This window comes from Miniopterus schreibersii (assembly GCF_964146895.1).
Source record: "Miniopterus schreibersii genome assembly, chromosome: 21".
Taxonomy (NCBI): domain Eukaryota; kingdom Metazoa; phylum Chordata; class Mammalia; order Chiroptera; family Miniopteridae; genus Miniopterus; species Miniopterus schreibersii.
Window position 1 is genome coordinate 15826674 of NC_138123.1, and position 26847 is coordinate 15853520.

A 26847-nucleotide genomic window follows, 5' to 3' on the forward strand; every position below is an offset into this window, starting at 1 on the left:
ACCCTCTGGGACGGGTGGAGGTCTGCAGGGCCAGGCCTGAGGTGGGGCTCAACCCCCAGGCCCTGGGGGGCTCCTGAAGGAATTTTCCCAGAGCAGCCTTCTGGGAGGGTCACCTAGCAGTGGTTTGCCAGGGGTGGGTAGGAGAAAGCCCGAGTCCCTGAGACCCCAGGTGGCTGATGCAGACACTCAGGAGTATAACCCTAAGGGCTGGGCGCAGGTGGGAGAAAGAACAGGGCAGTTCAGACACTTGCACTGGGTCCCGGGGGCCTGGAGCGAAGGGCCAGGAACGTGGCCTCAGGCCTCAGGCCTCAGGTACGGAAATGTGTGTGTCCCGGTCTGGAGCCTGTGAGTCCGAGATCCGGGTGTCCACAGGCAGCTCCTTCTGAGGCCTGGAGGGGAGTGTGTTCCCTGCCTCCCCCCTCGGCTTGTGGGCCTGTCTTTTCCGAGTCCCTTCCCGTCACCTTCCCTCAGTGTGCCTGTCTCTGCACCGATTTCCCCTTTTCCTCAGGTACCAGTTGGTCATATTTATTGGTTTAGGGCCCTCCCTTGGAACCTGGCTTTACCTTGATTACAGCCACACTCGGGGGGGGGGGGGGGGGTAGGGGGTAGGCAGGCCTTCAGCGCATCTCTTTCCAGGACACAGTTCAACCCCAACAGTGTTTGAGATAGAACAAAACAAGAACCAAACAGCAACAGCACATGAAGGAGGGATGGAAAGGATTTGGTCTGACAGGATGTGGGGCTGAGGGGGGAAGGGTTGAGGTCCCGCTTCAGAGCATCCCAGCTGGCCACCAGGTGCCTGGCAGGCCACGCTCACCAGCAGGAAGGTAGCCCACTGGGGCAGTGGGGGGAAGTGAGTTAATCTGTTTAAAGCTCTTATAATGTCACGGAGCACATCACACATGCTTTATGGGTGGGTGAGGGGACGAATTGAGTTGCCATCTGCAATAGGAACGGGAACCAGCCTATGCTCAGGCCCGGAGCTTGAGCACCCGGGGGCTCTGGAAGGTGTGGAAGAAAGTGAAGGTCATCAGTGTGGAGAGTCCCCAGGCTCAGGAGCTGCGCTCTCTCAGTTCAGCAGCCTGGCCTCCTCCGCCTCACAGGCCGTGATTGGCAGTGTGATTGGCAGGGAACCCATAGCCCACAGGCCAGGTTCCTCCCTCTAGAAACCCACAGGCCCCGGAAACGGGGACACACCTGACTGTGGAGCTCACTCGGGCACAGGCCAGGCCTCTCCTGAGGTGGGTCAGTCCTGTTGTTTGGGGGAGGACTGGGACAGGCCTCAGAGAGGCCACCGTGCTACCATGGTCGAGGGGCAAGCGAGTACAGGAGAGGCAGTGGGCCAGTTGCAGGAGCTCGAGCCTCCAGAACAGCTGGAGGAAAAGCAGGGCCCTCGCAAACTGGGACTGGTGACTCTCACCCCACCCCTCCCGCAAGTAAAATCATTGAGTGGGAGGGATGAAGTGCGTGGTCACAGGGTAAATGCACCAATCCACAGCGAGGTGACGTAGGAATAACTTCAGTTAATGTTAACATAGACCTGCTGAAGCTATGGTGAGATTAGGCTTTGTCTACCCTCTTGACCATTTTGGGATAATCCATGAGCTTGGAACCTCACGTTGCACATAGAAGGTGCTGGAAAGGGACAGGAAACATATTTAAATTTTCTTATTAAAAGTTGTGACTGCCCACCTGTGACTTGCTCAGACCAGTGGCTCTGGACTAGAGTCCCACCCCCAGAGGTTCGAGCACAGTGGTCTGGGGTGGGCTGCATGATCTTTCTTCCTGCCCCAGGACTGACTGAGTAGCAGAGTGAGGCAGGCAGGTGAGACCTGTGTCCTCAGGGTGGACGAATCCAGACACGCCCACCACACCCATGCTTCATCGCCACACGTGCCAGTTGCTGCCACCTGTCACCAGGTTTGGCCCATTTGCTGAAGTAGAATTGGGGCAACCTGGGTGGGCCCGACCCTGCAGCCAGCCCCTCACTGTGGTCAGAGCAGGCACAGGGGGACAGCCTGCTTCTGGTGACGAGTGTGGCAGGGAGGAGCCTTTGACACCCTAATAACCCTCATGGAAACGCTGCTGCCAGGTGCTTCTGAGTGAGCGGTTAGGCTGGTAGGTTTGTCCTTGCCTGGCGTGCACTGTGGATGAAGATGATGCAGCCTTTCGTGGCTGTATCATTTGGTCCATTTCTCACTTTATAGATCAGAGAGATTCTGTTTTCAGAAGCAGTGAACATGTCACGTACATGTTGGTTTCCTAGGATAACCTGGTGTGCTGGCCGTCTTTGGTGCCCCTCGGTTTCTAGAAGCTCTGCCCTGATTTCTGCCGGTGTTCCCGTGGCGTCCCCCCCGTGTGCCTGCCTGTCTCCAAACTCCCCCACTGTAAGGACACAGCTGTGCTAGATCAGGGCCCATCATGAGGACCTCACTTGAACTTGGTTACCCCTGTAAAGACCTTATTTCCAAATAAGGTCACATCCCAAGGCACTGAGACTAGGACTCCAGCATATGAATCTGAGGTCAGGAGGGGGACACAGTTCCACTCATCACAGCTTGCGTGACATGGTGTTGACTATATTGCAGCACTTACCTGGAATCGAATGCTCAGTAAGCATTTAGCAAGTGGCACGACAGGTGCTTACGTAGCTCCTAGCTTCTGGACGCCGTGTGTGCTGGCAGTCGGCCTGTGTCAGAAACACGCCTGACCGTCTACTTTCTTCTCTGAGCAGAAGACCAGGACTCCCCACAACTCTCCTCAACGCTTGTGGATAAGTTTGCTTTATTTGTCACCCATTCTGCCTGTGAAGGTCACATGAGCACCTTTTCCTGCGCATTTCCTGCTGTCTCATCGGCTGGGTACGTTGGCGCATCCTTTGCCAGATCACAGTGCCTTAGGTGTGATGGGCATTCATCTGTTTAATGTTAAGGGTAGCTGTGAGCTAGGGACAAAAAGTTCTTTCTGTTGAATGATTACTTTTCCATCATAAAAGGAATGTTCTTATTCAAAGAAGGTAAGGGACATATTATTTCCTTTTTCTCCTTTGCATGGGAGTGACTGTTTTTTGTGTGGTCATCATCACATTAGTAGACAGTGGTTTGTTTTCCTTTCTTAATGTGCACAGTATCAGAAGCATTTTGTATAAGGAGTTAATATGATGTAATCAAAATAATTATAGTTAAAATTTTTTAAGGCTAAGTGTTGTCCCAAGCACTTACCTGTTTAATTTTCATCAACTCTCTATGGGATGTACTATTATTATGCCCATTTTGCGGGTGCACACCGAGGCACAGAGAGGTTGGATAACTTGAGTAAGGCCACACAGCTATGGAGTAGTAGAGCCATGATTTAAACCACCCAGGCAGTCTCCCTGCTTGTAGATGCTCTGGCCTCCCGATGGGCAATGGAACCATAGAGACCGGCGAGGCCCAGAGTCCTGCCATTAGCCATGCCACCTTGGGCTAGTTACCTAACTTCTCTCAGTCAGTTCCCTCCTTTGTAAAACGGGTGTAATAATGCCAGTCTCCTAGCACACAGTAGGTGCTCAGTGAATATCTTAGTATTGTATTAATGCTGTGAACTCCATACTGTACTTACAGCTCTCATCCTGTTCAGAGCTTCTCTCCTCACCTGACTCGGGCCTGATCTGAAATTTTGATTATGTACCTCTGACCTGAGCAGGTAGACGTCTTGAGCAGGGTCCTTTCAAGATGGCTCTGGTCCACTTCTTCATGGACAGCTCACCCCCTTGTCCACCCTCAGGGACAGCTTCAGTTAGCTTCTCGCTTCCTCGTACAGATGGCTAGGATCTCCTAGTGGCCGGCTGGGCCTAGAGTATCTGCACATCAAGAGGCCTCCAGCTGAGGAGTGCGAGGCCGGCCTCCCCCTTCTGGCAGGTGCCCCCAGCAAGTGCGCTCTTGCAGCCCCTCTCCTGGCCAGGTGGGAGACAGCCGCCCCTTCCTCCTGATGGGCAGAGGAGGGGAGCAGCCGCAGTCTCATTTCTTCCACTGATGCCTTTTCCTCTTATGGAAGTTACGGTGGGGTTGGGGCAAGAGTCATCCCACCACTTTTGGCCCCCACTCTGCGGGTCTTTTAGGCTTTTCCTAGCACCTCTCTGCGGAGTGGATGCACGCAGCTGTCCTCGGCATGGGGCCCCAGTCAGAGCTCTAAGGCACGAGGGAAATATCCCATCTCATATCCTGTCATGTTTTATTCTGTGCCTCAGAGTTACTTAGAAAGTTCCCTATTGTGGGACTTTGAGGTTGTTTCAGCTCTTTTGCTGTTCTAAATACAGCTGTGGTGAAGAGCCAAGTGCCCATAGCTGCCCCCCGCCCCCACCCTTGGGCTGTTTATTGCTTAGATCACAAGGACATCTCCACTTGCAGGCCTGGCCCAGCAGGCAGATTGCCCTCTGTTCTCCCACTGAGCAAGTTGCATGTGCTTAAGGTCAAATCCTAGTGATAAATGCCACCAAATTAAAGAGCTGCTGCTTTATCTGCTGAAGGCCTATTAACAGCTAGTTGATTTCTTTGAAATTAAGTCTTTCAAAAATAAAGTTCCACATTGTGTTACCCAGAGTGAATGGGGGGCTAGGCCTGGGACTCTGAGCAGGAGCGCACTGCTCTGTCGATAGTGTTACAGGAAGTATAATGTGGAGGCCCAGACAGGAGTTCCCAGCCCCTGAAAGCCAGATCATGACCTTAGTTAATGATTGATGCTAAAGGAGCAGCCCAAGAAATCGTGGTTCATTTTCTACCTTGTTTCCAAGAACACACATTTAGTGTATTGGGTGAGACTCTCCTGTGACCGTGACCCTCACGTGCCATTGGTACCTTCTTCTTGGATCTCTGGACTCCCTGCTTCCTCCTAGCTCCCCGCACCCCTGACATTCCCCCTAAGCCCAGTGACCTTGGCCTCCATCAGAGGTCAGCTTGGTATTGCTAATACAGCAGCCGAGAAAATGGGTTTGGGCCCAGATGCCCACTTGACAACTTGGTGTCTTCAGAGCTGAAGGGGACCTGAGAAATCATGCTGTTGGTGATCTGAGGGGCAGAGTTGGGACATTGTCCCGCGGCACCCCACCCCCGATGCCCAGTGTTTTCAGCTAGTAGCAGTTGGGTGGTACCAGTTGCTGTTGGGCCTCTTGCTTTGTCTAAATATAGGCAAATCTAGGGCTAAATATAGAATTTTCCATATTCTAGGCAATATCAATCTGGCAGGCTAGCATGGCAAATGCCACTGGGACAACATTGGTAAAGGGAGGGTTGCTCTTTTTGTTGAGCTGAACTGAGAGGTAGTCGGAATGTGGTCTGGCAGCCTCATTGCCTTGGCAGAGCAGCCGCCGCCAGGCCATCTGCAAACCTGTAGCGGTCTGAACATCGTAACAGCAGGGAAGGGACCCACACAGTGCGGCTGTGGGTGAGTCAGCCCAGCAGGCCCCTGCCTGCCCTGCTGGGTGCACAGCAACCCTTGCAGGATCCAGCATGCTCTGTGCGATAAATCGGCATGTCCTTGACCCTGCTCACACTCCAGGGAACATCAGGTAGTTCTGGTTTTAGGACATTCCCAGTGGCTCCTCACCTCTTCCCTGATGTGATGTTTAGAGAATGTGGAACCAGGGCAACCAGGTGAAACCAGGAAACTCCCCAGAGCCTGCCCTGGAGTTTTTAACTCTGCCAGTCCAAACAGACTGAGGTTTCCTGGCCTAGAGCTCTCTGGGCAGTCAGAGGGGGAGCAGGAACTTCGGGGCTTGGTCTCGCTGGCATGGAAATCACCCCTTCTGTCCTGTGAACGCATCTCTAAGGTCTCGGCCTGTGCTCCTCACTCCACTGGCCCCTGTCTTCTCCATCCGTCTTCCCATCAGTCTCTGGAGTTGCCCATGTCACCTCTAAGGAGGTGATGGACGGTGTCACGACCTCTAGGGAGGTGGTGGACGGTGCCATGTTAGAATAGGTGGAGAGATACACTAACTGCTAGAATATTAAAAATAAGTGTAATTCTAGGTAAGTTGAGGAGGGTCTTTAAGAGCCATAGATCTTCTCTTTCTTTGTTTTGACACCCTGGCCAATTCTGCCTAAACCAAGTACTGATCTGATTCTATCTCCCATTTGGCACATCACTTCCTCCAGTTAGGTTATCTTCCTTCTTTTGCACTAAGCTGACTTGCACCAGACGGTGGCTGTCCTGCTCTCGCTCATGCTGCCCATGCCTTCTCATAGCCCCTCTCCCTGGATCAGACCCCAGCCCAGACTCTCAAGTCACCCTCTGACACCACCTCATCCCCCTTTCCCTTCTCTCCCTCCCCCGTCCGCCTAGCAGGCATTGGTGGAGCTCTGCTGATTTGGGGTGGAACTGCCTTGTCAAGCCCTAACCAGGACCACATGCAGTCTCTGTTTTTGATTGTTAGAGAAAATAAAATAAACAGCTGTCCCCTCCACAAATTCATGCTTCCCAGGGCAGTCATCATTTCAGGGACATGAGTACTTTTTCTATAATGAACTTCCCAGAAATGAAATTTTGAAAGAAGAACCATGGTACTCTGATTTGATGTAGTCTATCAATGCCTCTGTCTTTGACTTCTTTCCACTTTTGGGCTAAGTCAAAATAAAGTATTTGTGGTAAGACATGTACAGGCCAGATGGGGAAATGCTGCTTTCTAGCATTTAGTAGCTGTTTCCCTAAGAGCGGCGTAAGGAGGTTTGTTTACTCATCATTAAATTGTACAGTCCTCTATTTTATCGGCTCTAACTGTTTCACTTTGTGGCTTCTGTTCTTATTATATATTTTAATTACATGTGTATTCTCATCTAGTCTCACTTAGTGCTCTGTTGACTGTAATGCCGTTGAATTCTCAAAACTTCTGGTTGGTGTGGGGGACAGGGTGCCACCACCTCACACACAACTCAGTGTAAATTGATACGACTCTTAGAAGGTTATTTGGCAGCCTCTGGCTCGCATGGACCCAGCAGTCCCTCTTACGGACTTGTCCTGCAGAAGTCATAGCATGGTGGGTGGAACTGGAGAAGATCACTTACCGTGCAAGAGAAAGCCAGTAGGTGAATGTTGGGGCTGTGACAGGGTGCAGTGCTATGAAACCATGGAAAAGACGAGTAACCAGTGGTCTTCCATTAACGAAGCAGCTATTATCACCATATTATTAAAATAATAGAGTTGGAGAAACAAGATGGCGGCGTAGATAACAGCTGCACCGGCTGCCTCCCGCAACCACATCAAAAGTACAACTAAAATACAGAACAACCATCACTCAGAACCTCCTGGAATTGGGCTGAACAGAAGCCCCACAACCAGGGAACTGAAGAAGCATCGAGACCGGCAGGAGGGGGGAGATGAAGGTGGATCGGGGCCGAATCCTGGAGACGCGGCCTCGGGCCCACACCGGGTGACGCGGGTTAAACCTGGGACGGAATCTCCTTGGTGGAGTTTTCCCAGAGGAGCGAGGGGTCCCAGCCCACAGCGGACCCCAGCCCAGGGCTCCAGGGCCGGGAAGAGACGTCCCCACAACTCCGGGCTGTGAAACCAGTGGGAACTGTCACTGAGGGTCACAGAGGCTGTGGGAGCCCCAGGCTTTCCTCTTAAAGGGCCCGGCACGGACTCACTTGGATGCGCTCCCTCTGAGCCCAGCACCGGGCAGCAGCTTGAAAGGAACAGGAACTGGGGACATTCAGGGAGGAACTAACCTGCCTGAAATTGGGGTAGGACGTGGAGGGGCAGCTTTCTCTCAGGCAGAAGAGCTGGCAGAGGCTGATTTTGCACCTCCTGGGAGGCCCCAGAGACAGTGCACCTGGTGGTCAGACTCAACCACGCTGGATTACAACCCTACATCCATAAGTGACACACTCAAGGGGCGCACTTGGTGAACACCAAAGCTCCACTGAAGTAAATCCTGCTCCACAGGAGTGTCTCCAGCACAGCAGCTCTTTGCCTGTAGTTGCAGCTGGTCCTCACAGCTGATTGGCCGGGGGGTCAGTTCCTCCCAGTGATGCCAGCAGCCACCAAGGCTCAACTACAACAGTGCACACAGCCCACACGGGAGCACCTAGAAGGCCCAGCTCAGGTGACTGGGGAGGCGGAGCCGCTGGACCCTACAGGACACCTACTACACAAAGCCACTCTACAAATTCCAGGAGACACAGCAGCTCTACCTATTACATAGAAACAAACACCTGGAAGCAGCCAAAATGCAGAGGCAAAGAAACATGTCACAAAGGAAAGAACAGAAGAAATCTCTAGAAAAGGAACTAAATGAAATAGATCCAAGCAAGCTAATAGATACAGAGTTCAGAATTTTGTTTATAAGGATGCTCAACCATATTATTATGAAAACAACTGAGAAAATCGATGAAATAATAAAGTACCAATTTGAAATGAAGGCTACATGAACTGAAATGAAGAATAATTTAGCCCGGCCGGGCGTAGCTCAGTAGTTGAGCATCAACCTAGGATCCAGGAGACCACGCTTCAATTCCGGGTCAAGGCACATGCCTGGGTTGCGGTCTCGATCCCCAGTCAGGGGCGTGCAGGAGGCAGCCGATCAATGACTCTCTCATCATTGATATTTGTCTCTCTCTCCCCCCTCCCTTCCTTTCTCTGAAATCAATAAAGATATATTTTTTTAAAAAGAAAAAAAGAATAATTTACAGGGAATCAACAGTAAAGTAGAGGATGCTGAGAATCAAATCAACAATTTGGAACATGAGGAGCAAAAACACCCAACCAGAAGAGCAAAAAGAAAAAAGAATCCAGTAATATGAAGATAGTGTAAGGAGTCTCTGGGACAACTTCAAGAGGCCCAACATTCGCATTATTGGCGTACCAGAAGGAGAAGAGAGCAAGAAATTGAAAACCTATTTGAAAAAATAATTACAGAAAACTTCCCCTACCTCTGGAAAGAAATAGACTTACAAGTCCAGGAAGCACAGAGGGTCCCAAACAAGAGGAACCCAAAGAGGCCCACAGCAAGACACAGCATAATTAAAATGCCAAAGGTTAAAGACAGAGAGAATCTTAAAAGCAGCAAGAGAAAAGCAGGTAATTACCTACAAGGGAGCACCCACACGACTGTCAGCTGATTTCTCAACGGAAACTTTGCAGGCCAGAAGGGAGTGGCAAGAAATATTCAAAGTGATGAAAAAAACATGGAACTACAACCAAGATTGCTCTACCCAGCTAAGCTATCATTTAGAACTGAAGGTCAGATAAAGAACTTCACAGATAAGAAAAAACTAAAGGAGTTCATCACCACCAGACCAGCACTACAGGAAATGTTGAAGGGTCTTCTTTAGGAAGAAGCTAATGAACAAAAGAATCTGAGGAACTAAATAGATCCAGAGACATTGACGCATGTAACAGACGATCATATTTCAGAGGGAAGAGGGAAGGGGGGGGTGGAAGGTGGGAAGAGATTAACCAAAGAAGTTAGAAGCATATATGCATAACCCATGGACACAGACAATAATGGGGCGAAGGCCTGGGGAGGGGGTGGGAGCGAAGGGAAGGGGGTCAATTGGGGGGGAAAATGGGACACCTGTAATACTTTCAACAATAAGGATAAATTTAATAAATAAAATAATAAAGTCATAGACTAATATGGTTTGAGGCTAAAAATATCTCCTAGGTTCCCATGACTGAGGAATTGGCAAAGATGTGCCAGATTATAGCCAGGAACCTCTGGGAGGGAGAAGGGACCAGAGATTGAGAGAGAGATTTTCACATCTCTTTATGCTTTTAAAAAACAGTATGATTTTGAACAGCATGTTTTGGAATTTTTATTAAATTAAAAAGAAAAAAAGCAGTGGAATAAATCATCCAAACATTTAGGTGGCATTTAGACTCAGTAAGCTTTTCATGTGTTGGCATTTGAAGCCAGGCGTCATCATTCGGCTCACACATAATTAGGCACCACTGGAAGATTCCTGATAAAACAACGTGCTAGTTCATGACCACATGTCCTTATCTGCGCCGCCCATGGGCCTGGTTGTCAGCAGCGCCTCTCCTGAGACCTCAGCTCCTGAGGGAAGGCAATACAGGCAGATTCCTGCCTCTCTGTCACACCACGTCCCCATGTCCTCTGGCCTCTGCACGTGTCCGTCACACCACGTCCCCGTGTCCTCTGGCCTCTGCACGTGTCTGTCACACCATGTCCCCGTGTCCGCTGGCCTCTGCACATGCCAACTGTAAAGTACTAGCGATGTTTCTGGACAATAACCGACGATCCTCCACACACGAGGGGAAACCACCCACTTCCATCTCCGGCCCTGAGCGAAGGTGTGACTGAAACCTGAGCGGCCGCACAGGCCGGGACCACGGTGCGTCTGACCGCCTCGCCCCCAGAGGAGCAGGGCTTCCTTGTAATCAGATAGAAAACCCGCTGAGGAGAAAGATCGAAATGTGCAAAACCTGCAGGTTTGCTCTCATCCAGCAAAGCTCTGCAGCATTTTAATCAAGTTTCTGGTTTTCCGAGTATCCTCCTTTTATCCTGATGAAACGCGCCCTGTTTCTTGGACACACTGGAGTCCAGCTCACATCTGTGCTTCCCTGCACCTGTCTGGGCCTTTCTAACATGTTATTCCTGTGGCATCGATATCTGTGCATGTCTTCTTCCATTAATGCATTGTCATCTGGAGGCAGCCGATCTGTTTCCTTTGTCCCCACAGTCCAGGCCTAGGAAGTCCCCGACACAGTCAGTGCTTGATAAATGTGCCCTGAATTAAACTCATCTCTAAAAGCCAGTTTCTGCAATACACTTTTAAATAAATAGGTATGTCCAGTTTTCTATGTGTATGTTCATCTTTGATAAAAAGTCAAAGTAAGTGCAAACAGTTATCATAATAATATTAATTTGCCAAGAAAGAACTGTGTATAAATTGCTTTAGAAAACCCCAACAGGGTATGCACCATCCATCCAGTATGGGAGCCAACAAGCGGTTCAGGAGAGTTGGCAGATGCCCAGCTGCCTTGGGATTCCTGCTGAGAGCTGCTGAGAGCTGCTGTAGTGTGATGGCAGGGAGTTAGGGACATCGATGCTGGGACGGCCAAGGCCCTGCTGTCTGAGCTGTTACTGTTGCACCTGAGTGTCTAAAATCACATTTTCAAAGTCATTTACTGACGGATTTTCTCAAAGCAGAGAAGTCAAGTTGTCCTCCTGGAGACGCCTGTTTTCTGCTTTCACTGACCTGGTCCCTCGAGGGCGAAGTTGTTCACAGGAGGCCTTTCTCCTAGGGCTCTGCCTGCAGTGTCAGTTGCTGCCGCCCGATGGGCTTGGTTTTAGTCTTCATGGTGGCTTCCAGGCAGACCTGGGCTATGATCAGGTTAACCAGCCGGTTGGGAGCTCTGCCACTCAGCTGCCCTCCTCTTAGTTTGCAAAGTAATAAAAGTGGAGCCCTGTGTCGGTAGCTAAGCACGGAAATGTAACGATAGATTCAGTGGACTAGACAGAAACGGAAAGCCGGCCCTCCCGCGGGTGGCTGCCTCCCCACCAGCCTCAGTGTCCCAGCCCTCAGCCCCTCCCCATGTGGACTGCACGTGGAGCTCGCTCACTCTGAGGGCAGTGTCCCCAGGGTGTTTCCTTGGCCCTGGGGTCTCCAGAGCCTGGTGTGAAGTCACCAGGTGTGATCTCTAGAAGGGGTCTCCAGCCCCAGTGCTGTCAGCTCCCTGAGCAGAAGTGGGACCTGACGACCGACGCAAAGTCAGAATTAGTGTAACCAGCCAGCTTCTTTCTGCTCAGAGGACTTCAGGGAGCAGCAGTTCACCCGTTTCCCCAGATAGCAGGGAATTCCCTCACATTTGCAGTGGGGAAATTTTACTAAATGGGGTTGTCTTTAGCCCACTCAAGTATATAAAACACTGGTCTCTAACCTTGCGGTGCCCTCACACTGAGGAGATTCAGTTGTTTCATTGTGGTGAAGCACATCTAACGTGCGATTACCATCTCGACCAGCTGCGCAGCGCTGAGTTCCTCCGCACTGTGGTCTCCAGTCCCCGCCGCCGTCTCCAGAACTTCCTCATCTTCCCAAACCGAAGCTCTGTCCCCGTTGAACTGTAACACCCCTGCCCCAGGTCCTGGTAATCACTGTTTTACTTTCTGTCTGTTCAAATTGGACTCCTCTAGGCACCTCACTTAAGAGGAGTCATGTAATGATTGTCCTTTGAGACTGGCTGCTTTCACATAGCGTGATGTCCTCAGAGCTCATCCATGGTGTCACCATTTCCGTCTTCTTTAAGGCCGAATATATTCCACGCTTTGTTAACCCATCTATCTGGTGATGACAGCTGGTCTGTTTCCATCTTTTTTCTTATTTAGACCTTTCTCTTTTGGGCACAGACCCAACCATTCTATTCTCTCCCACAAAGCCAGGGCGGAGTGGGGCCCACCTGAGCTCTGACATGTGGGCTCATAAATGCTTAGAGCTAGGCTGGTAGGTGGAGTTCATCCAGAGCTCAGGGCTGGCAAGGGGCCCACAGCCAGAGGACAAATCTAGGGCATTTTTAAACACATCACTAATATGCTTGGCCATGACTAAGTGGACAGGATCCAAGAGAGACCAGAGGATGAAGTCGGGGTGGAGGTCACCCAACTGGTGACCGAGGAGCTGAGGCCAGAGCAGGGTGGAGGGGAGGAGGGCGTGGTGGGGAAGGGCAGTCCCTCCCCAGGTGCTATAAAGATACGAGAAAGTTCAGCAGAGAGAAGGGCTGGGGGAGCTCGCATCCAGGCAGACAGCCACATGTCCTTTCCGGCCACTTCCATGTCCCCACCGCCCGCCAGCCTAACTACCTTCAGAAATCCCCACTCAGCTCCTCACTAGCCTTTGTCTCCACATGGTCCCAGAGCCCCTGACCTTCCCACAACTTTTGACACTGTCACCTGTTGCTGTCTGCTTTCCTGTCTGTGTCCTTACCTGCCACCAGATGTGGGTGTTTGGGCGTCCTCGAGCCTGTGGCCTCACGTAGGGCCCTCCATCACATGTCCCTTCTTCCACAGTCACATCACCATCTCCGTCTCCTGCCCTGGCCTCCCCACACCGGCACCATGCTCTCACCTCCAAGAGACGTGTCATCTTCTCCATCCCTCTCGAGAACCTGTCCCTCACCTCCCTCCCCACCTCCCAGTGGCTCCACTTCTGCAGTGGCTCCAGCTTTGTTCCTTCCTCTCCCAGGACAGTGGTTTGGGGTGTCGCCCACCCTTGCCTGTGGGTGAGTGCTGCTCTCCCCGCCGGCCTCCACGCCGTCCCGGACCTCCCAGGAATCCCCACACGCAGTGGGGCGCCTCTGCTCCCTGGTCCCCAGCTCGGAGGGCACCCTGCTCCGGGTGGCGCCCTGATGACGGGCACCTGGTGGCTCTGATGTGCAGCCCAGCTCCTTGGTCGGGCTTCCAGGTCTCAGTCCAGCCTCAGCCGCCTCTGCCATCTTGTCTCCCTCTGGACCACGCTCGCTGCCTTCGCTCACGACAGGATGCCTGACAGGGCCTGTGCTCCCTTTTTCCTTTGTCAGAAGAAACCTCCTCTCTGACTAGCTGTACTCCCTCGGAGCCCACCGCCCTCTGCCTGTACTTTAGTGATTCGGGCGCATCTCCGTCCCCAGCGTGGCTGAGGGCAGGCCCCGAAGGCAGGGTTCAGGCGGTTTTCCTTGTCAATAGGTCCCGACATGGGAACAAGCTGCTCAGTAAACAAGTGTTGAATGAAGGGTGTGGTTTCAGTAAGACCCTAAAAACCACAAAAATAAGTCTTTTCTGATTGCACTCTTAGAAAACTAACCTAAACAGCAGTGCCATAATCAGAACAAAGCACGTGGATGTGGCCCTAAGTGCCGTCTTCACCAAGTAATTTGGGGTCGTGTCCCTTGTCTGCATCATGGGACAATTCTGGTTTTGTTAAAAATTTTCTCCAGATTGTGCAAAATGAAGCCAGGCACGCCATGGACGTAGTCTTAAAGGGAGGGCCCTGTTTTAGTGGGCCTCAGCCGGACCATAGACCCTTCCCGTGGGACACTGGTGTCTTCAGGCCGCCACAAAGGTCCTGTGTCTGCTCCTCCGGGTCCAGCGCAGGGACAGAGCGTGACTGTGGGGACAGCGCCCCCTGCCGCCCCTGCCGGTTCTGCACCCTGTTCCGCCGGAGGAGTGAGGCCCAGCCTCGGAAAAGGGGAGTTCGCCGTCTGTCCAGGGAAGAGAGGGGCAGAGGCTCAGGCAGAAGTGGGAAGTATTTAGTGAGGGGAAAATCCAGCTGGTGAGACGTAGGAATGTGACAGAAGTCAAACTCATAATTAGACAAGTGTGTGCACACCGCGGAGACACGGGAATTCAGGAGCTTGGAGCGAGGAGAAAGGCCTCGGGGAAGACTGAGAGAAAGACCCTTTAAAATGTTTGACACCAGGAGTTAGCACGTCTTTAAGGGTGACACTCACTGAGCACTTAGAGACAGTCTCTCGTCTGTCACCCACGCAATGCACAGGCTGGGATGGAGACGGTGGGGAGTGTTGTGCCTGAGCTGAGGAGGCAGCCTCAGGAACCCCGGCTCTGACCCAGCCCTGGGCTCCCTACTGTGGGCGGGACGTCCCAGCAGCTGCCGAGAGGGGTGCGAGTTGTACAGAGATGGAGTTACCTAAACAAACATAGCCTGGGCTGCTCTGCTGACCTCGCTGTAACACCCCCCAAGATCAGAGTACATCCCCCCAGGGGCATGTCCTGTAGCGTGGCCTTGATGGTGAAAATAGAGCCCAGTGACATGGGCAGAGACACTACCACCTCTTGAGATTTGGATGCCGCTTTTTTCTAAAACAATTTGTCTTTGTTGCTTTGTAATGTATATTTAAAAAGTATGAGACATAAAGGAAAGAATTATATAACTTGGGTTGACACACAAGCCCACCAAGAAGTAGATGAGAAACTACATAGGGAAAGTAATCCATAAAGTGAAACAAAAATAAAACGCTAGCTCACTGTTGCCCGCATTGATACTTAAAACAACGTAGGGACAGTAATTCATTTAACAAACGCTGTTGAGTGTCCTCGTGGGCTTGGCGGTTCTGGGCACCGAGGACCCAGCCCGGGGAGCAAGTAGACAAAAACCCTCCAGGAGCTTACATGGTGGAGGGAGGCAGAGTTCACGGCCCAGCAAAATGCCGTTCTTAGGACCCATCACCCCCGCCCCCAGGTTCTGGTGGAAGTTGAACTAAATTGGAAAATTGATAATCTCTCCATTCGTACCTGGGTCTGATTTTAATGGGAGTTGGTTTTTGGTTTCCAGGGAGAAGAACACGGCTTTGCGGACAGTACTGGAGACCCCCTTGCAGGTAAGTGATTGATGCTAATGACAGCTGGTGGCAGAGGGGGGACGTTAAAGATAATTGGAGACCATGTTTATCACTAACTTTAAAAATCTCCATTATAGAGAAGAGACGCTTTCCAACCACATGCCTTTGAAGAGTATTTTCCCTGAGTTCACCCTGCATTGCTGTGAGGGGCTCAGGGTTCTCAGCTGGACAGGTTTAGGGTGGGCAATGGTCAGAACTGGGCAGCCCGCCCCCATCCCAGGGTCTGGGAGCCACGGCGTTGGCAGAGAACTTAGCAGGCAACTTGGGCAGGTGGGAGACAGCAGTGGGATGCGGGCAGGGCCAGCACAGCCACCCTCCACTCCCTCTGTGCCTGGAGCACTGAAGGAACCCAAGCAGCCCCCCTCACAGCCCACGTGCCGTTCCGCACCCCCTCCTGCTGGGTTGTGGCCAGTGTCTGCTCTGCAGGGTTTGTTGGATGAACTGGCCAGAACAGATCTAGGTATATTTTGTCTTTGAATGAGAGTAGCAACTTAAGTAAGATTTATTTTATTGTTTTATACGCAAACACTAATTTAGCATCTTCTTTGCACTTTACACACGTGCCTGGACAAGAGCACTCCTGCTGGTCTGTGTGCAGGCCCGGTCATTTCCTCACCAGGTGCGTGTGCAGAACAGCCCTGGGCACGTGGCCGGAGCTGGTCACCAGGCCCGGTGGGATTCCAGCCCCGGCTGCCTACAGCCCACTCGCCTCCACCACACCAGCCTGCCTCCCCTGGCCAGTGAGTGACCCGTGTAGCACACACTGAATGCTTGAGTGTGCTCAGAGGTGCAGCTGGAACAAGCGCAGTCCCGCTGCCCCCAAAGGCAGTCTTCCCCAGAAGTTTGCTGCTGCCCCTGGGTCAGGCCCTTGGCCTTAGCTCAGCCTTGTCATTTGAACACCATAGTATCTGTGATCCAGTTTATAGCTGGTTAAGATAAGCAGATGGGACGATGCAGGGCACTAGACAGGAGGACGGCGAAGGCAGAAGGAACGGGGTGACCGTGGTAATCAAGGCAAGAAAAAGAAAGCAGTTCAGAAGCACTGCGCTAGGAAGCAAAGGCCCCTGTGGGACCACTGGGCGGAGAAGCAAACGCCGGGCAGAGCACTGGAGGGGAGTCTCCACCACTGCTCCCGGAGTCCACCGCCAGTTGGTCCACACACCCTGGTAGAGGAGACGTCAACATTTTACAGTGTTTTCATGCAAAGTTCAGAACGAAAACATTCGGACATTAAAGGAGTAAGGCTCAGTTATTTAAAACATTCCCCAAATTGGAGAATATGGAACCTCTGCTCTGGTGGGGATCACATGGGCCAGGACACTTTCAGCAGCTGCCTGTTTTTCAGGGTCAATTTTCTGACAACCTTGTGTAATTGGCACTTGCCTAATCAAAACCTAATTTCCCCACAGAAATTAATGTAAAATAAGATTTTCATTTGTTTCAAATTAGGCCCATAAAGTGACATTGTGTTAATGTGTTTGTGTCATATAATTTCACAATTCAAATTCACATAAAGTTCTATGCCGAATTTTAACCTGGGTTCTTTCTTATAAAAGTTTCTTTCTTTCTTTTTTATGTTCCTTCCACATTCCAGTTTTGTTTGATGATATATTGAGACTCAGCTCAATTTAGCAGCCTAGAGCCATCCAGTTTGTCAGACTACCCAGTGCTATTGCCAATGCAGTATCTCCTTAAAAGGGTGTTTTAGAGAGAAAATGAAATCACACTGTTTCTCCTGTTGGTTGAGATCAAACGCCCACCAAAAGCCCTTGGGTCAGTTTCTTAGTAGATGAAAAATAGTTTTTCATTTTCCAGCTCTAAACATTTAACTACCTACCTTTGACAAATAATGTGGTGTGTGTGCACCCCAGTGATTTATCAAAGCCATAAGCTGGCATTTTAAATTTATTTCCAACCACAGTGGAAACCACAGAGAAAGAAAGATGAATTTACACCCTTAATAAACACAAGTGCAGAAGTGTTTGACTGTCCCATAGCACAATGAGATTTTGCAGGCTCTAGATCTGATAATTTACAGACACCTGGGATGGAGTTAATTTCAAGACCACGATATTTTGCTATTTGCAAAATTGCCAGTATAAAATGTTTACTGGTTAATTGTTTGAACAAACTTGAGACGTAGTTATCCTGAGGACATTCTTGTAAACGATCTGAGAGCTACCAGTGGTACCGAGCCCATGGGAGGAAAACACCGCGGGTAATAGCACCCGAAAAGCCCAGCGTACAAGACAGGGCGCACCTCCCCGCCCAGGGGGACCCAATTAAGTCAGCCTCTGATCCACTGCCAGCCCCCCTCCTGGAGCCATTCTCTGGGCTCAGCTAATCACAGCGTTTGTGAATTCTGAATCCAGTTCACAATTAACTGTTAATTGACTGGTAGTTTATTACCTGCCAGCCCCAAACTTAATAGTGAGATGCCACACCATTGGACACAAACTGTTTCTAACATTGTTTTAATGGCTTAGACATACCCTGTGGAAGAGCCTGCTTGATTCCTGAACTCTTCTCTAGGGTACAGCTTAAAGGGTGTGTGTGAGAGACAAGATAGGGGAGAGGAGCACAAACGGCCCAGAGGAAAATCCATCCATCCGTGCGACAGACGTGACATCTCAGAAGTGGCTGGAATTTCAGAGCCCACTTCCTTCGGCAGGCCCTCCGAGCACTTACTCTGTACGTGTTTTTAAGGCGATGCTTTTCAGCTCTGGCCGCACATTAGAATTCGCAGGGGACCTTTTAGAACTTCGCGTGTCCTGCCTGCCCCCAGACCAAAGGAATAAGGGCGTCAGTGGGTAGGACCAGACGTCAGGATTCTGTCGGCCTCTGGTGTGCTGGGGCTGGTGCAGGGCGTCTTGCAGCCAGGGCTGAGAACCACTGCTTTTCAAAGGCCCTTGGTTGTGATTCCTCTCCCCAAGCTACAGATACTTGGCTGCTTGCTCACCCTGCGCTAGGATGAAGCTTTAATGGGTGACCTCATTTAATCCTCTCAACCACCGAATAACAGCCGTGTCCCTGTTTCTGCCCCGAGTGAGGGTGAAGCCTTAACAAGCTCGGCCACCTGTCCGCACTGCACACCTGCACGGTGCTAACAGGTGTTGACAGCTGGCAGCCTCTGCACTCCTGTTGTTGATCTTGGTGGTATATACAGTGCATGCCTTCTCCTTAGCAACCAGCACTCTTTCTTCTGCTTTGTACATTCTCAGCACTAGAAAAGGTCCACTGGGCTTGAAAATTTCTAGATAGTTCTTTATGGACTGCCCAGAGGTTTCTAATTTGACTATTTCCTTGGGTCACATTCTTCATTTTATTTAGTGAACAAATATTATTGAGTGCCTACTGTGTGCCTGGAATGGAGCAGTGGCATCAGATATTAAAATCCCTTTCTTCTTGGAGCTTAGATACTAGTTGGGAGTGACAGATAATAAAAAGTAATTTCACACACAGCGGTTGGTGCCTCGAGGAAAATAAATGAGGGTGATGAGACTTTCCTGTCAGGGCAGGCTGCTGCTGTAGCTCAGGAGGCACACAGGGACCTACTGCAAAGGAGGCAGCCACGTGGACAGCTGTGGAAGGAGGACTGCAGGGAGACTAGCTGGTGCAAAGGTCCTGGGGTAGAGCTGCGCTTAGTGTTGTAGGGACAAGTGTGTGCAATGAAGAGCAGTAGAGACAGAGGTGAGCTGGGAAATGTGGGCAGAGGCCAGACTACATAGGCATCCTCTTCTTTCCATCTCCTTAGAAACCTAACCTCTTCAAATAACATTTACGAGACGTGACAAGAATGCTTTCATAGCATTTATCTGACTTAATTCATGAGACACAGGAATTATTATCATCAATTTGATTTTATTAAAAAAAATTTTTTAATTTATCTTTATTGAAAGTATTACAGATGTCCCCCTTTCCCCCCCATTGATCCCCTCTCCACAGCACGCCTCCCCGCAGGCCTTCACTGCACTGTGGTCTCTGTTCATAGGTTAGGCATATGTGCATATAAATTCTTAGGTTAATCTCTCCCCACCCACCCACCCCTGCCTTCCCTCTGAGATTCGTCAGTCTGTTCCATGCTTCTGTGTCTCTGAATCTATTTTGTTCATCGGTTTATTTTGTTCTGTAATGAACATATGAGTTCCACATATGAGTTAGATCATGTGACACTTGCCTTTCTCTGACTGGCTTATTTCACTTAGCATAATACTCTCCAGGTCCCACCATGCTCCAGGTCTCAAAGGGTAAGGGATCTTTTTTTTTAGAGCTGCATAGTGTTCCGTGGTATAAATGTCCCAGAAGATCCTTCATATGATTTCAATCTTCTTGAACTTGTAGAGACTTGTTTTGTGTCCTAACATGTGGTCTATCTTTGAGAATGTTCCATGTGCACTTGAGGAGAATGCATATTCTGCAGCTTTGGGGTGAAATGTTCTCTAAATGTCAATTAAATCCATCTGATCTAGTGTGTCATTTAGAGTCACTGTTTCCTTGTTGATATTTTGTCTGGAAGATCTGTCCAATAAAGTCAGTGGAATGTTAAAGTCCCCTACTATGACTATATTGCTTTGAATCTCTCCTTTAAAGTCCTCCAGATTTTTTTCAGCCTGAATGAGTCTTTTGCTCTAAGGTGGGTCTCTTGTAGACAGCATATATTTGGGTCATTTTCTTACCCAGTCGGCTACCCTATGTCCCTTGATTGGAGTGTTTAACCCATTTATATTTAAGGTTATTATTGATAGGTACTTATCTATTGCCATTTTATTTCTTTATGCCTATGTTTCTCTCTATTTCAACTTCTAATTACAGCAGACCTTTTAACATTTCCTGCAATGCTGGTTTGGTGGTGATAAACACCTTTAGCCTTTTTTTTTTTTTTTTTGTCTGAGAAGCTCTTTATTTCACCATCTGTTTTGAATGATAGTCTTACTGGATAGAGTAGTCTTGGTTTCAGATCCTTGTTTTGCATTACCTTGAATACTCCATGCCATTCTCTTCTGGCCTGTAGAGTTTCTGATAATAAATCAGCTGACAGCCTTATGGGAGCTCCTTTGTAGGTAACAGATTGCTTTTCTCTTACTGCCTTTAAGATTCTCTCTTTGTTTTGGATGTTTGGCATTTTAATTATGATGTGTCTGGGCTTGTGCTTCTTTGGGGTCTTGCTTGGGACTCTCTGTGCCTCCTGAACTTGTGTGACTTTTTCCTTGACCAGGTTAGGGAAGTTTTCTGCCATTATTTCTTCAAACAGGTTCTCTTACCCTTGCTTATTCTCTTCCCCTCTGACCATCCTGTGATGTGAATCTTGTTACACTTCATGTTGTCCCACAGCTCCCTTAAAGTGTTCTCCTGTTTTTAAATTGTTTTTTCTTTTTGGTTCTCTGATTGAGTTATTATTTCTACCCTGTCTTCTGATTTGCTGATCTGATCCTCAGCTCCCCAAGTCTGCTGTTTATTCCTCCCAATGTGTTTTTTTTTTAATTTTTTTATTTCTATGTCATTCTTAATTTCTTTCATAGTTTCCATTTCTTTTCTCATGCTTTTGAGTATCCTTATGATCAGTATTCTGAACTCTATATCTGATAGATTGCTTATCTCCATTTCATTTAGCTCTTCTTCTGGCGATTTCTCTTGTTCTTTCATTTCGGGCTTGTTTTTTTGTCTCCCCATTTTGGCTGCCTGTTTGGGTTTGTTTCTATGTATTAGGTAGATCTGCTAGGACTCCCAGTCTTTTGGATGGTCTCTGATGCAGGCCAATGTCAGATGCAGTTTGTGACTGGTCCTGAGTACCCTGTTTGAAATTTTGCACACTCCACAGCTTGTGGTTCCCTCTGCTGGGGCTGGGTGTGTTTGGACAGGACCAAGATACACACCAAGGTCTCCTTTCCCAAGCCCTGGGTCCAGAAATAAATCAGGCAAAGACTCAGAGCACCCAGGGGCTGGTTGTTATTCAGTATCTTAACAAACCTCAGGCTATAGAAACTCCATAGAGTGGGATGGGAGGTTTCCCAGCAGGGTGGGGCAATTTCTTTCACCCTCAGGCAAAAGCTGCTTGGAAGGTAAATGTCTGCCTGAGAAAGATGTTCTTTGCAGTATGGGGGAATGACTCAGGAATCCAGAGGTTGTGCCCTCTGAGCTCTATCTCCAGAGCCCACAACCCTAGGGAGATTCTCCCCACACAGCTCCAGTCCACTCTGCCCTCTCTCTGCTGGAGCCCAAGGTGAGTGGCTGCTCATGAAACTGTGTGTGTTGGCCCTTTAAGAGGGTGACTGTATTTCCAGCTGTCTCTCCCTGGCAGACAGAAACCCTGCTGCTTTTCACAGCCAGATACTATGTGGGCACCTTTCTCAGCTCTGGTGCTCTGGGCTGGGGAGCCGAGCCTGGGGTTTAGAGCCAAAGTTCTCAGTAGGATACCTCACAGCTGAGATCTCCCTGTAGACCTTTAGCTGCTGCCTGTGGGCGCCCAGCCAGCCCTCTCACGCCTCTGCACTTCCTACCAGTCTCTGTGGGGTCTCCACTTTTCCTCCTTGGTCATGAGGGTGCTCGCCAGCTCGTCTTCAGTTGCAGTTGATTCCAGTTTTGTCCCAGGAAAATGTCAGTGTAGGTTCCACTCAGTCCTCTGCCATCTTGGAATCTCTCTAAAATTTTATTTACTGATTTTAGAGAGAGAAAGAGAGAAACATTGATTTGTTGTTCCACTTATTTATGCACTCATTGGGTGATTCTTAAATGTGCCCTGACTGGGGATCGAACCCCCAACCTTGGCATCCTGGCATAATGCTCTAACCAACTGAGCTATTTGACAAGTAATCTGAAGTCCGTAGATGTTAATGCGGTGAGAAGTCAAGCTCTAGGGGGTTGGGGCACCTGGACTTGATGGTGCAATTCAGGATCCTGCATGTGAAGGACGTAGCACAGGACTGGTTATCCACTGGCACTTAATAAGTGACACTGTGATGATGAAATCTGGCTCTTCCTCCAGTCAGTTCTTCATTTACGCCAGTGCTCAGACTGAACCTGCAGTGAGCAAACCCTCCAGGGTTTGGCTCTAATAAGGCATCATAAACCTGGTGTGTGTTGTTCTTGCTTTGCGTAGTGGATCATGCACAGGTCAAGCGTCAAAGTATGTCAAGCGAGGACACTAATTATTAGAGAATCTAAGTAAATTTTTGTATATAATTAACTTCTTTTTTTTTCCTTTTCAATAACCCCCTCCTTTCCTTCCCAGATCTAGAATCATTCCATCTTTTTGTATCTTAAGACCAATTCTGCACTATTTCCCACGAATATCAGTTTGCTGCCAGCAGACACCAACAACATTCTATTTCCTTTCCTAATAATTCTCTATTCAGGTTCTAAAACTCACCAAACAATAATAACAAATCTCCCCTGTCCCCTGTGGAGACAGTGCAGTTCTCATTCATTCATATGGCAGTTTTAAATTTCTACTGCGTGGCAACCCTGTGCTTATCACTTGAGAGGCATCAGACAACCCCATTTCCCCCATCTCTGATGAAATCCTCTTTGGTCCCAAGTCTCTCTCCCAGGATTGTTTCTTCCCCAAGTCCTCACCCGCTGTCCTTCCTTGGGTGCTGTGACACGACTGGTGTTTACAGAGGGCGGGACAAATGTATTTGGCAGGAAAAAAACATGTTTTCCTGCTCCAGTCCCCCAGAAAGCTAATTACTGTTTATGATTCAAAAGGCAGCTTTCAGTTCACCAATGTTGGCAGTTTGGGTAGATTCCAGTTCAGTGAATGGTGTCATTTGTGTTGTTGAAAATACAAAAGGAAGGAAAACATCAGTGGACTTTGGGCACATCATTCACTGATAATTTTGTCAATGCCATTGTTCAAAGAAATCCAACCTCTTCACCAACTAGAAGATTGAGAGGAGCTTCGGAGAAACCTTCCCGCTGTTTTTATTGCTGAGACCGAAGGAGGGGACAGTGCCAGCTCCAAATCTCAGAAGTAAGAGAGACCGGACACCAACCAATATCTTGAATCCTGGTCTTAGAGCTTATATCCTGCTTGGCTTTTCTGTGACATTTAAAAAATACTTTTAAACTATCCCAATAAACACAACAATTATAGAAAATTAAGAACTATCCACTTTGTAATACACGCCAGATTTTCCTCTGGGCCTGTGAAGTGTGGATAATGTGCTTTACGTGAATATGAATGACTGTATTATTTGTTTTTACAAAAACTGAATTGTATGTACTCTTTGGTAATCTGCTTTCTTTCCCAGTTGGCAGATATTGTTAATTTGACCCTATATTTAAATAAGAGCAAAGTAAATTCAGTTGCCTTCATTCACCATTAGCAGATTTTTTAAAGGCTAAATTAACTCTGCCCCACCCTGCAGCTGAAGCCTTCCTTTTCCATACACCATTAATGTAGCTGAAGAACCACTCTCCGTACATTACATAGAAATGTAACTGCAGGTTAAACAGGTGTGGCATACATTGCAGGTGTTGAAGGTAAAATTAGGGACAGGAAACCACACAGATCGCTTCATGCAGAGTCAGGACACGCAGACATAACAGTGGGGTCCAGGGAGGCCTCGGGCAGGAGTAGGAGGGCTTCATGGAAGAGGGGAGATCTCAGGTGGGTTTTATAGGGTGGATGAAGGTTGCTAGTGGAAGGAAAGTTCAACAGGGAGAAGGAGAGGGAAAGAAGAGAGAAGACGGACCAGAGGAAACCCCAGGAGAAGCATACGGTAGAAAAATATAAGGTATACTTTCCCACCTATGAAACGGACAGATTTTCTAAAACAAGAGCTTGGTGCTGAGACAGGGGCAGGGAGAGGAGCACCGTCCCTCACTCTGGTCCGAGTGTGATTGGTTCAGCCGCTGTGTCTGGAAAGTGGTTGGGGGGGCGGTGTTCACAGCCTTCAACCTTCATACCTGTGGCCCAAGAATCCTATGCAGGGGTCTGCATCACACTGTTATTCATAGTCATGAAGTCGGGAAACCCAAAGTGTAAAATAGTTTATATACAAAATTTATCATTGCGTATAATTTCTAAATTTCCTATACTGAGCTTGTATTAGTTATACTTTTCTATACTGAGCTTATGTTAGTATTTAATTTTATTTAATTGCGCTTTAAAAAAAAGTGCTGTGGCCCCAGCTGGGTAGCTCAGTTGGTTGGAGCGTCTTCCCGATACGCCAAGGCTGTGCATTCTCTCTGCCCAAGGCACGTAAAGGTCAACCAATGACTGCAGAAATGAGTGGAGCAACAAACCGGTATTTCCCTCTCTCCCTTCTCCTCTCTCTTAAGTTAATAAATAAATTTTAAAAGAACAAGAAGAAAAATGTTGTGTGTTCAGGGAACTGAACGGCTCGTCTGGAGCACAGGTTATGTTGAAGGAAGTCACGGGACTAGGACGGGAAGAGTGGCCTGGAGCTTCCCGCAGAACCCACGGCTGCAGAAACAGGTTGGGTAGAGTGAAAACTGTGGTGTAAGTAGTCGAGGTGCTTCTGGTGCATAGGGTAAGAAATTCAGTAGGATTTTAGGTCCCTTCAGTGGGAGATATCATCTGAATTTCCTGAGGGGCTTTCCAGGGGTCGGTTCTGGAGCCCGGGAGCGGGCAGGGCTGGTCATTCCCTCATCCCTTGTGCACTCACTCTCGCATGCAGCTGGGCCGGGTCCTGCGCGTGCAAAAAGAAGGGCCTTACATCCTTGTGAGAGCCTGTCGAGGTTGCTGGGAGCAGGGGAGATGACCAAGGAGAGACCCCGGGCGGGAAGTCTCAGGGCCAAGGACAGGGCTGGAGTAGCTCCTACTACTCCCGGGTGAGACTGGCTGGGATCTCCCCAGGTCTGGCTGACAAGGGAAGGGAAGTGGCCGGGACATGGCAGGATGTGCCTGGAGGACCGGGCTTGGCTGTCAGGAGGAACCCTCAGGGAGGAAGCAGCCTGCCGTGGAAGGGACAGTGTCCGAAGGGACCTCAGAGTCTCGGGCCCAGTTCCCGAGGCAGCCGTATCCAGGGGAGGTGGCGTGATGGGGAACTGGCAACAGCAGGTCCCGTGATCCTCAAGGTCAGGCGGGAATCCGTTTGTCTGTCCTGGGTTTCCCTGCCCGGTCAGAACTGCACTCCGGCCAGCAGTTGGGGTGCAGGGGACTGAGGCCAGTCTCCACGGGGCTTGGCGGGAATGAGGCCGGGTCGGCTGCTGCTCGAAGCCAGGATGAACACGGTGAGGCGTCGGAGGGAGCGGGCTTTGAATTCTCTTTCTAGAAGTTCAACAGTGAATTATAAAAACAGGAAGGGAAAGTGGCTTCAGGAAGTTATGAAACCAGAGGACGGTGGTTTGAGGTCTTTATTTTTTACAATAGAGGAGCCCTTATGCACGTTGGTGGGTAAAGTAACGCAAGTCAGTAGAGACAGGGGCCGGGGGTGAGGGGAGGAAAGATGTTTGGTGAGACATCCTGGAGAAGGCAGAAGGGGGGGCTCAGTGCATGGGGAGCTGGGCAAGGAGGCGGGGTGCTGCACTGGTCAGCGGTCCGTCTCTGTGCGAAGCTAGGTGGCGTATTTGTTAATGTAACACATTATTTTGGTTGTCACATAAATATATGGTTTTCACCACTGGAGAAAGTTTAGAAAATATAAACAAAATCCCGCCATATCAATGCAATAGCTATTATTATTTTTGTACATTTCCTTCCATGGTAATATTAACAGTTTTCAATATTCTAACCATAGTACATGTGTGCTGTGCCTCGGGCGTTTTTTCACGTGCCGTTGTGCACACGCGTGCTGTAGGTTGCTGCCTGGTCTTCATACTTCCGTAGATGACATTCCATCAGGAGGACAGTCATGCCGTGTCAGTCGTTTGTAATAAAAAGGTTCCCATACGCACACATTTCCGATGATCTCCTCGGGCTGGACGCTCAGAAGTTAGATTCGTAGGTCAAAGGGCAGGGGCCTAATTTTCATAGCTCTTGTTACCTATTAATATGTACTTGCCCCCAAATTGCTGGTTTTCAACCTAAACCATCAGCAAAGTGACTTCCTTTTTCTAAATTGGGAAGTCCACAGCTTAGTGTGGTTGAGGTCACGGCGACTTCCCAGGATTTTCCAGGCCAGTGGTCTCCCGTGTGGCCTGTGGCTGTTAAGCTCTGTCAGAGGGGTCAGGAGGCCCCGTGCTGGCACAGAAGGCAAGTCACTCAGGTGGCCCCACTGCGCAGACGCCGCCCACAGCCTTCTTATGAAGGACTTGCCAGCTCCCTCCTCCTAACATAAGGTGCTCTGAGCGCCAAACCGAGGCTGCAGCTGCCCGCCGCCGGGCTGGGGCGGGGCTCTGCTCCGTGGGCCTCAGCTCTGACCCCCTGCACACACCTCGGGGTGTTGGCTCCACTTCAGAGGCAGCCCCAGGGGTGAAGAAAACACAGATAAAGGCAAAGGGATGGTAAGGTGACCCTACATTTAAAAAACAAGCTTTCTGGTATTATCAGTTACCACTCATTTTCAAATATGTGTATGGAGTGGATATTCCAGTTTTCAGTGTGTGTTCAAAGAC

General features: G+C 49.5%; 1 protein-coding gene across 1 annotated transcript in view; it reads left to right on the plus strand.

Annotated features, from left to right (window-relative positions):
* The window catches only part of EDARADD (EDAR associated via death domain), a 53263-nt gene that overhangs the window by 20476 nt on the left and 5940 nt on the right, over positions 1-26847 (plus strand). The window contains exon 5 of the mRNA XM_081124135.1: positions 15261-15306. Within this exon, the coding sequence (XP_080980261.1) occupies positions 15261-15306 (46 nt within the window). The remainder of the gene's footprint in view (positions 1-15260; positions 15307-26847) is intronic.